The sequence below is a fragment of the Spea bombifrons genome, chromosome 8 (genome assembly GCF_027358695.1).
Source record: "Spea bombifrons isolate aSpeBom1 chromosome 8, aSpeBom1.2.pri, whole genome shotgun sequence".
NCBI lineage: Eukaryota > Metazoa > Chordata > Amphibia > Anura > Pelobatidae > Spea > Spea bombifrons.
In genome coordinates, this window is record NC_071094.1 from 45,207,811 (window position 1) to 45,218,326 (window position 10,516).

At 42.4% G+C, this 10,516-nt stretch overlaps 1 protein-coding gene across 1 annotated transcript; it reads left to right on the forward strand.

Moving 5' to 3' along the window:
• The first annotated feature begins 351 nt into the window (after positions 1 to 351).
• SERTAD1 (SERTA domain containing 1) lies at positions 352 to 2,779 on the forward strand. The gene is made up of 2 exons (XM_053473375.1): positions 352 to 468; positions 1,847 to 2,779. Exon 2 carries the CDS (start codon positions 1,851 to 1,853, stop codon positions 2,598 to 2,600), a length of 750 nt encoding a protein of 249 aa, XP_053329350.1. The 5' UTR covers positions 352 to 468; positions 1,847 to 1,850; the 3' UTR covers positions 2,601 to 2,779.
• The last annotated feature ends 7,737 nt before the right edge of the window (positions 2,780 to 10,516 follow it).

A 10,516-nucleotide genomic window follows, 5' to 3' on the forward strand; every position in this document is an offset into this window, starting at 1 on the left:
CTCACTATTTACCGCGCTATGTACCAATGTTAGCGCACATTCAAAGCCAAGCCGGGGGCCCTGCTGCGCTGTAACCGTGACAACTTATCTTCTTCGACCCTGCCCTGTCAATCTCAGTAGGCCCCGCCCGCGCACCCGCCCTGACGTCAATCGTGAATCACTCCCTGCCGGCCCACGCCCGGTTAGTCACGCACAGGAGCGAGAGGGCAAAAAAAAAAAATCTATTTGAACCACGCCTCGGTAGCCGGATTGGCTGGTGCAGGTTGGCTCTACCCAATTGGAACGTGTTTGGGCGTGGCCAGCGCGATGCGAAGCTCCGGCAGGCAGAACGGCTTAGCATTTTGTGACAGGCTTCCTGTCGGAGTGGCTGCGCTGCCAGGGCTTTGCTGTGTGGGTGGGATGCTACGCTGTGATTGGATACTGGCTGCGGCGAGGTGTTTCCTGATTGGCTGCTGAGCGGCTGGGCAGGTATGTGCGTAGGCGGAGGGAGGGTAATGGCGGATGCTTGTTGTGAGGCACCGTCCGTCTCTCTGAGCTGGCACTGAGGAGCTTCTCTGCCCGGGGCCCCGAGAGCTGTACCCCGAAACTGGAGCTCGGGGCAGGCACCCGCCCCACCAGGGGGAGGGGGATATTATACTCGCATTAGCTGGGGTACAGCACATGTGTGGCCCCCGGGGGCCCGTGGCACGGTGCAGTTTATATAGTGTATTCAGAGTACTGGCTGGGGCACCTGATGCAAATAGAGGAAGACGCGATGTGTGTGCGCCCCCCACGGGGGTAGAATAGGCTCGCGTGGGGTAAAGAGTTACCCCGGGGATGTTTGCTTTCTATGCAACTCTATGTACAGCGCTACGGAGTCTGATGGCGCTATATACAACAATAAATTATAATAACTCCTGGCGACAGGGGAGACGAGGGGTAATTAGTGACATTTGGCGTCAGTGGGCACTGGGGCAGCCCCTCGGAGCCTGAGACTGGGTGATGTATAAATGCCGGGGATGCCCTCATTACAATATCATAGGTTGACGTCATATAAGGGGTCCCTGGGAAGCCCCCCATAGCCATATCTTACACCCCTAACTGGGCAGTGGATCATCTGCCAGGTATACCCTAGGGGCCCCATGAGATCAGTTCAACGAGGGCAGAGGTCTATATACGTATATACACATATATATTATACCATCATGCTCTATACAGGGCTGTATACATCCTCCTATACAGACCGGGTCACCCGGCTAGTGGCCGTTACGTGGTCCACAGCTGGGATTTGGTGATGTTTTGGGCACCTCCTCTCCTACGCTTTTTGGCAGATGGGCAGCGCAGGACGTATGGAGGGAGCTCTATAGGTACAGACCGGGGGAGGGGGCTTATGGCCCTGCCACGGATTGTTTATGCGTGTGCCATTACATGCGTGTGCCGTGAGCTCAGCTCATTCCAATGCGATCGTTCATAAAGCACCAGCTTCTACCGATCGACCAATCAGGGATCTGAGTTTTTGCCCTAAGAGATTGCGCAGGACCTGTAACTGCTACAAAATAACATAAAATTGGCCCCTTTTGGCCCCCGTCTAGTCGCCCGTTTCTCCTGCTGTAAAGACTCAAACCTTAATCAGTCGTTGGTCTCGTCTTAGATTCAGGAGCCGTATGTCTATCCCATGCGTGTTTAATCCCCTCACTGTATAAGCCTCTACCACCTCTGCTGGGAGGCTGTTCTCCTTAGCCACTCACTTTCCTGCACTGGAATCCCGTGTGTCTGTCGCGCTGCCGGTTGCCGGTTTTTAGCTCCTGTAACCTGAGAAGTAGCGTCTCCGCTGTCCGGTCGTAACGTGTCTCATCTCTTCTTCCAGACTGATGTTGGCCAAAGGGACTAAGAGGAAGCGCTCGGAGGTGGACGATGGGGAGAGCGTCGGCCCACAAGCCGTCTCTGCTGGCGGGGGCCCGAGCTCGCTGCCGGCGGTGCAGTCCCACTGCTTGATGAACATCTCTTTGGTGAAGCTTCACCGGAGCCTCCGCCACGTGGAGCCCAACCTGCGGCATCTCGTGCTCGTGGCCAATACCCTCCGCCGTCTTCAGGAGGAGCCCTCGGCGTCGGGGGCGTGGAGGGTCTCGGACGACCTCCCGAGGAGGGACCACCCCCAGGGGGTCGGCAGCGAGGGCAAGAAGCCGGAGAGCGTCGGGGAAGATCCCCTGCTCTCCAGCATGGACGCCTCCTTGTACTCCTCCATCTCCACCATCCTGGAGGACCTGAACCACTTCGAGGGTCTCAGCAGCTCCCCCCTTCCGCTGATGGAGGACGACCAGCTTTGCTCTGTCAGAGAGGGCGGTCGGGACGACTCGGGGGGGCGGCTGACGGCCCCGGCGAACTTCCTGGCGTCCTCCACCTACCTGCTGGGGGACAACCTGGAGGACATCTTCGAAGACATAGACACTTCCATGTACGACAGCGAGCCGTGGCCCAGCGCAAGCCTTCTAAACTTCAAAGCCTTCTCCAACGCGGACGATCCGGGGGACAAGCCGCCGGCCGACGGCCCCGGGGCCGTGCTGGAACTCAGCGACCTGGACTACCTAATGGACGTCTTGGTGGGAGCCCAGAACTGCTGAGCGGCCTCCCCGCGGAACGAGACGCTGCTGTAAATAACGGCCGCTTTCTTTTTTATTTTTATTTTTAATTTATTTCGAGCGGATTAACTCAATGGTTGCCTTTTGGGGAGGAAAAAAAAAATGGGAAAACATTTTTTTTCTTACAACCCGAAGGATGCGAGTACCAGAAAAAAAAAAAAGACAATCGACGCAAAGGGTTAATTCCAGATCAAAAAACCCCCCAGGACTTTGATAAGTATGATGTCATAACTTAATATGTAATTTCCTACATATTACAACCGGTGCAATTCAAACCCCTTCCTATGTATTAAGAAATATTTTTCAATATTTTACAAATTTTTTTTTTTCTGTAAATTCTGCATTTCAGAGATACATTTTTTTTTATTTTTTTTTTAATTATTTTTTTGTACAAACAAGTAAATGAAGTCATTGGAGCCGTTGGCCCCGAATGTGTATATAATGTATATAAATATATATAGCAAATTTCTATATTTTTAAATATGACAAATTTTAACCTTAAATCCTTCAGATTGCCTTAAAACTCGTCTTTCTGATCTACAATTTTTTTTTTTTTTACCCACAAAAAATACTAAATATTTTTTGGTTTTCTGACAAATTTTACAAACTCTGCATATTTTTAAAACCATATATGGGCATTTCTAATTTTTAAATTAGATCCTGAGATTTTTTTTAATTTAGGGTAAATAATATGAAGGAAACGTCCGGCCTGCAAAGGGGTGGAAAAAAGGAGCGCTTCCGGTGCGACGCACTAAAGTTGGCTCTATCGCCATAGCAACCAGCGGAATTCTGCTGTGGAATTTCCACCGGAGTCGCTGCCCCCTCTCCTTATACGAGGAGTTATTTATTATCAGATTTTTTTTTGTATATTATGTCGTTTATGGTGTTTCTCTATCAGCGACACGGAACGTTTTTTATGTTTTTCTTTCTATGGTGCAAATATCTTTTTGTTTTTCTTTGTTTTGTTTGTTTTTCCTCCCCAAATCTGGGGATTGTATTTATTAACTTGTGTGGTGATTCTCAAATTTTCCCAAGTAACTTAAGGTTTTTTTTTTGTTTTTATTTATCCCTTTTGTGAATATTTATGATTGGAATAAAATGAATTTTTCTAACTGGATGCAGTTCGGGGTCTCGTTTCTCGCCCCGTTTGGGGTGTCTAAGTGGCTGCGTTTACTGTTCTACGGCGCTGTTCGGCTGAGGATGACAGGAGTTGTAGAAACACGTTCCAAACATAATGTAGAAGTTCAGCCTGGAGAACCATGAAAAAGGTTTCTTGTTGCCATGGCGATAAGACGCTTTTCAATATGTGAACCAGACTCGGTGTAAAAAAGAAAAATAATAAAAAAATTGCATTTTTCTGGTTTGACGTGATCGTAGTCCGCAGCAGCAGTGGAGTCGATCATTTAACAGCTTCCCAGCAGAGGTGGTAGTGGGTAATACAGTGAGAGTAGATCGGCCCCTGTCTCTCCTGTCACCCATTTCTCCTGATGTAAAGAATCAAACCTCGTTGGTCTCGTCTTAGATTCAGGAGCCATATGTCTATCCCATGCATGTTTAATCCCCTCACTGTATTACCCTCTACCACCTCTGCTGGGAGGCTGTTCCACTTCTCCACCGCCCTCTCCATAAAGTAATTCATTTGCAGAGACCGGATTATCCGTGCGTCGTGGCTTCTGCTCTGATGGAAATGCGCTTTTCTGTTACAATGTAACGGGAAAATATCATTTGTATCGCATCCAACCAATAATAATAATAGACTGGGGATTATTTGGGGGTGTTTTTTTGTGGCGGGACGTCTCGAGCCGGCTAGGGGCAGTTTGAATCTTAAGTTATAAAGGGAACGAGGGCCCTGCTCAAGAAGGAGATCGCTGAGGCTTCCTGCTGCTTGTGAAATGTAGGAGCGTCCTCCCCCACCCCGGCCAGCTCAGGATGTGACTCCACGCCTTTTATGGGTTCATAGAGCCTGCTACAGGCGTGGCGCTGGCAGGACACGCACCGACGACATGCCGCGCATATTTCACGGCACACGTTACGCCCCCTATTCCTCCCCGTATCCTGTGCTGGCCCCTGATGTCATTTATTTATACAATTTATTTTGTATTGTTAAGCCAGGATGGACACTTTATATATGATTGTTATTATTATTATTAGATACATTGGTTTAGGTTTAGAATGTTACAATAAATATAATCTATCTACCGTGTCCTGATATACAGCACGGCGGAATCATAAATCAATCAAAAATAATTTAACCAAGAAAACATCATTGCAAGATCTGCTTTACCAGACTGATGCAATTTAGAGGGTGAAATTAGGACCGGTGCATCCCATCAACAGTATATCCTGTATATTCCTCATATTATATATTATTATATATATATTATATATATAATATTATATATTATATACTCTCCCCCCGTATAACTAATCCCGTCCTTATAACCCGTTATATCCCTGTATATTCCTCATATTATATATTATATACTCTCCCCCCGTATAACTAATCCCATCCTTATAACCCGTTATATCCTGTATATTCCTCATATTATATATTATATACTCTCCGGCCCGTATAACTAATCCCGTCCTTATAACCCATTATATATCTGTATATTCCTCATATTATATATTATATACTCTCCGTCCGTATAACTAATCCCGTCCTTATAACCCGTTATATCCCTGTATATTCCTCATATTATATATTATTATATATATATTATATATATAATATTATATATTATATACTCTCCCCCCGTATAACTAATCCCGTCCTTATAACCCGTTATATCCTGTATATTCCTCATATTATATATTATATACTCTCCCCCCGTATAACTAATCCCGTCCTTATAACCCGTTATATCCTGTATATTCCTCATATTATATATTATATACTCTCCCCCCCGTATAACTAATCCCGTCCTTATAACCCGTTATATCCCTGTATATTCCTCATATTATATATTATATACTCTCCGGCCGTATAACTAATCCCGTCCTTATAACCCGTTATATCCCTGTATATTCCTCATATTATATATTATATACTCTCCCCCGTATAACTAATCCCGTCCTTATAACCCGTTATATCCCTGTATATTCCTCATATTATATATTATATACTCTCCCCCCGTATAACTAATCCCGTCCTTATAACCCGTTATATCCTGTATATTCCTCATATTATATATTATATACTCTCCGGCCGTATAACTAATCCCGTCCTTATAACCCGTTATATCCCTGTATATTCCTCATATTATATATTATATACTCTCCGGCCGTATAACTAATCCCGTCCTTATAACCCGTTATATCCCTGTATATTCCTCATATTATATATTATATACTCTCCCCCGTATAACTAATCCCGTCCTTATAACCCGTTATATCCTGTATATTCCTCATATTATATATTATATACGCTCCGTCCCATATAACTAATCCCGTCCTTATAACCCGTTATATCCTGTATATTCCTCATATTATATATTATATACTCTCCACCCCGTCTAACTAATCCCGTCCTTATAACCCGTTATATCCTGTATATTCCTCATATTATATATTATATACTCTCCCCCCGTATAACTAATCCCGTCCTTATAACCCGTTATATCCTGTATATTCCTCATATTATATATTATATACTCTCCGGCCGTATAACTAATCCCGTCCTTATAACCCATTATATCCCTGTATATTCCTCATATTATATATTATATACTCTCCCCCCGTATAACTAATCCCGTCCTTATAACCCGTTATATCCTGTATATTCCTCATATTATATATTATATACTCTCCCCCCCGTATAACTAATCCCGTCCTTATAACCCGTTATATCCCTGTATATTCCTCATATTATATATTATATACTCTCCGGCCGTATAACTAATCCCGTCCTTATAACCCGTTATATCCCTGTATATTCCTCATATTATATATTATATACTCTCCCCCGTATAACTAATCCCGTCCTTATAACCCGTTATATCCCTGTATATTCCTCATATTATATATTATATACTCTCCGGCCGTATAACTAATCCCGTCCTTATAACCCGTTATATCCCTGTATATTCCTCATATTATATATTATATACTCTCCGGCCGTATAACTAATCCCGTCCTTATAACCCGTTATATCCCTGTATATTCCTCATATTATATATTATATACTCTCCCCCGTATAACTAATCCCGTCCTTATAACCCGTTATATCCTGTATATTCCTCATATTATATATTATATACGCTCCGTCCCATATAACTAATCCCGTCCTTATAACCCGTTATATCCTGTATATTCCTCATATTATATATTATATACTCTCCACCCCGTCTAACTAATCCCGTCCTTATAACCCGTTATATCCTGTATATTCCTCATATTATATATTATATACTCTCCCCCCGTATAACTAATCCCGTCCTTATAACCCGTTATATCCTGTATATTCCTCATATTATATATTATATACTCTCCGGCCGTATAACTAATCCCGTCCTTATAACCCATTATATCCCTGTATATTCCTCATATTATATATTATATACTCTCCCCCCGTATAACTAATCCCGTCCTTATAACCCGTTATATCCTGTATATTCCTCATATTATATATTATATACTCTCCGGCCGTATAACTAATCCCGTCCTTATAACCCGTTATATCCCTGTATATTCCTCATATTATATATTATATACTCTCCCCCGTATAACTAATCCCGTCCTTATAACCCGTTATATCCTGTATATTCCTCATATTATATATTATATACTCTCCCCCCGTATAACTAATCCCGTCCTTATAACCCGTTATATCCTGTATATTCCTCATATTATATATTATATACTCTCCGGCCGTATAACTAATCCCGTCCTTATAACCCGTTATATCCCTGTATATTCCTCATATTATATATTATATACTCTCCGGCCGTATAACTAATCCCGTCCTTATAACCCGTTATATCCTGTATATTCCTCATATTATATATTATATACTCTCCCCCCGTATAACTAATCCCGTCCTTATAACCCGTTTTATATCCCTGTATATTCCTCATATTATATATTATATACTCTCCCCCCCATATAACTAATCCCGTCCTTATAACCCGTTATATCCCTGTATATTCCTCATATTATATATTATATACTCTCCCCCGTATAACTAATCCTGTCCTTATAACCCGTTATATCCCTGTATATTCCTCATATTATATATTATATACTCTCCGGCCGTATAACTAATCCCGTCCTTATAACCCGTTATATCCTGTATATTCCTCATATTATATATTATATACTCTCCCCCGTATAACTAATCCCGTCCTTATAACCCGTTATATCCTGTATATTCCTCATATTATATATTATATACTCTCCCCCCGTATAACTAATCCCGTCCTTATAACCCGTTATATCCTGTATATTCCTCATATTATATATTATATACTCTCCCCCCCGTATAACTAATCCCGTCCTTATAACCCGTTATATCCCTGTATATTCCTCATATTATATATTATATACTCTCCCCCGTATAACTAATCCCGTCCTTATAACCCGTTATATCCCTGTATATTCCTCATATTATATATTATATACTCTCCCCCGTATAACTAATCCTGTCCTTATAACCCGTTATATCCCTGTATATTCCTCATATTATATATTATATACTCTCCGGCCGTATAACTAATCCCGTCCTTATAACCCGTTATATCCCTGTATATTCCTCATATTATATATTATATACTCTCCCCCCGTATAACTAATCCCGTCCTTATAACCCGTTATATCCCTGTATATTCCTCATATTATATATTATATACTCTCCGGCCGTATAACTAATCCCGTCCTTATAACCCGTTATATCCCTGTATATTCCTCATATTATATACTCTCCCCCCGTATAACTAATCCCGTCCTTATAACCCGTTATATCCCTGTATATTCCTCATATTATATATTATATACTCTCCCCCGTATAACTAATCCCGTCCTTATAACCCGTTATATCCTGTATATTCCTCATATTATATATTATATACTCTCCCCCCGTATAACTAATCCCGTCCTTATAACCCGTTATATCCTGTATATTCCTCATATTATATATTATATACTCTCCGGCCGTATAACTAATCCCGTCCTTATAACCCGTTATATCCTGTATATTCCTCATATTATATATTATATACTCTCCATCCCCTATAACTAATCCCGTCCTTATAACCCGTTATATCCTGTATATTCCTCATATTATATATTATATACTCTCCGGCCGTATAACTAATCCTGTCCTTATAACCCGTTATATCCCTGTATATTCCTCATATTATATATTATATACTCTCCCCCCGTATAACTAATCCCGTCCTTATAACCCGTTATATCCTGTATATTCCTCAAATTATATATTATATACTCTCCGGCCGTATAACTAATCCCATCCTTATAACCCGTTATATCCTGTATATTCCTCATATTATATATTATATACTCTCCGGCCGTATAACTAATCCCGTCCTTATAACCCGTTATATCCTGTATATTCCTCATATTATATATTATATACTCTCCGGCCGTATAACTAATCCCGTCCTTATAACCCGTTATATCCTGTATATTCCTCATATTATATATTATATACTCTCCCCCCGTATAACTAATCCCCTCCTTATAACCCGTTATATCCCTGTATATTCCTCATATTATATATTATATACTCTCCCCCCGTATAACTAATCCCGTCCTTATAACCCGTTATATCCTGTATATTCCTCATATTATATATTATATATACTCTCCGGCCGTATAACTAATCCCGTCCTTATAACCCGTTATATCCTGTATATTCCTCATATTATATATTATACACTCTCCGGCCGTATAACTAATCCCGTCCTTATAACCCGTTATATCCTGTATATTCCTCATATAATATATAAAATACTATAAAATGTAGTTTTTCTCTCAGTTTATATGGTTTCGGTTTCCTGAACAAATTTTTCCATAAAACCTGGAAAACTGGAGAGAATTTGGTGCCGGCCTCTGTGAATTCGAAACAAATGATTACCCTCCAAACACCCTTTGTATGCTGGGCTATGCTGTGTGGCTGCTTTGTCGGTAGGCCATTCACTTGAGCACTGAGGAAAACAGCTATGAGCCACACTGAGAGCCTGCTGCATAATGGGTGCTGTAGTCATAGCAACGGGAGTGCACCAGTGCATTTTGTTTGCCCCGGCAGATTCTGGATCGGTTCCAAGAGAAATAGTAAAAGAAACAGAAAGTAAGTAATTTCCGTTGAAGCTCTCGTGTCTCTTAGTCAATGTGGTTCTAACATACATGTAGATTACACGCAGCCCATGGGCCAATCAGATCATTCATTCTGCAGACTGCGCATTTAACGCTAAACGTGTGACCTCCCTCTTTAGCGTGTCACGTGTGCTGGTAAACACGCAAACCCCCAAACCCCCCCCCCAAGAGCCGATCATCAGCCTTCACTACACTAGAGAAATATGTGTGATCTTCCCCGGCTCGTGTAACTCTGTAACCGGTGTAGGACTCAAGGTTACGCTGTCTGAACCGAGTCGGTATTTCAGCGAGGGATCAAGCCGCGGTTTTGTGAGACAGCAGACAAAACCTGGGGTCTGAGGGGTCCGTGAGGGGCCCCCCGGGATGGGGGCAGGATAACTAACCTCAACCTGGATAAAGATATTAATGCCCCTCTCCACCGACAACCGTCAGTGAAATTACCTAAGAATGCAAGTCGGCCCCATCCGGCCCCCGTCTAGGCCGTTTCTCCTGCTGTAAAGACTCAAACCTTAATCAGTCGTCGGTCTTGTCCCTTGGATGTTTAATACCCTCACTGTATTACCCTC

What these genes read in the sequence shown, in the direction of transcription:
- SERTAD1 (XM_053473375.1), top strand. Translation starts at nt 1,851, where the DNA reads ATGTTGGCCAAAGGGACTAAGAGGAAGCGCTCGGAGGTGGACGATGGG.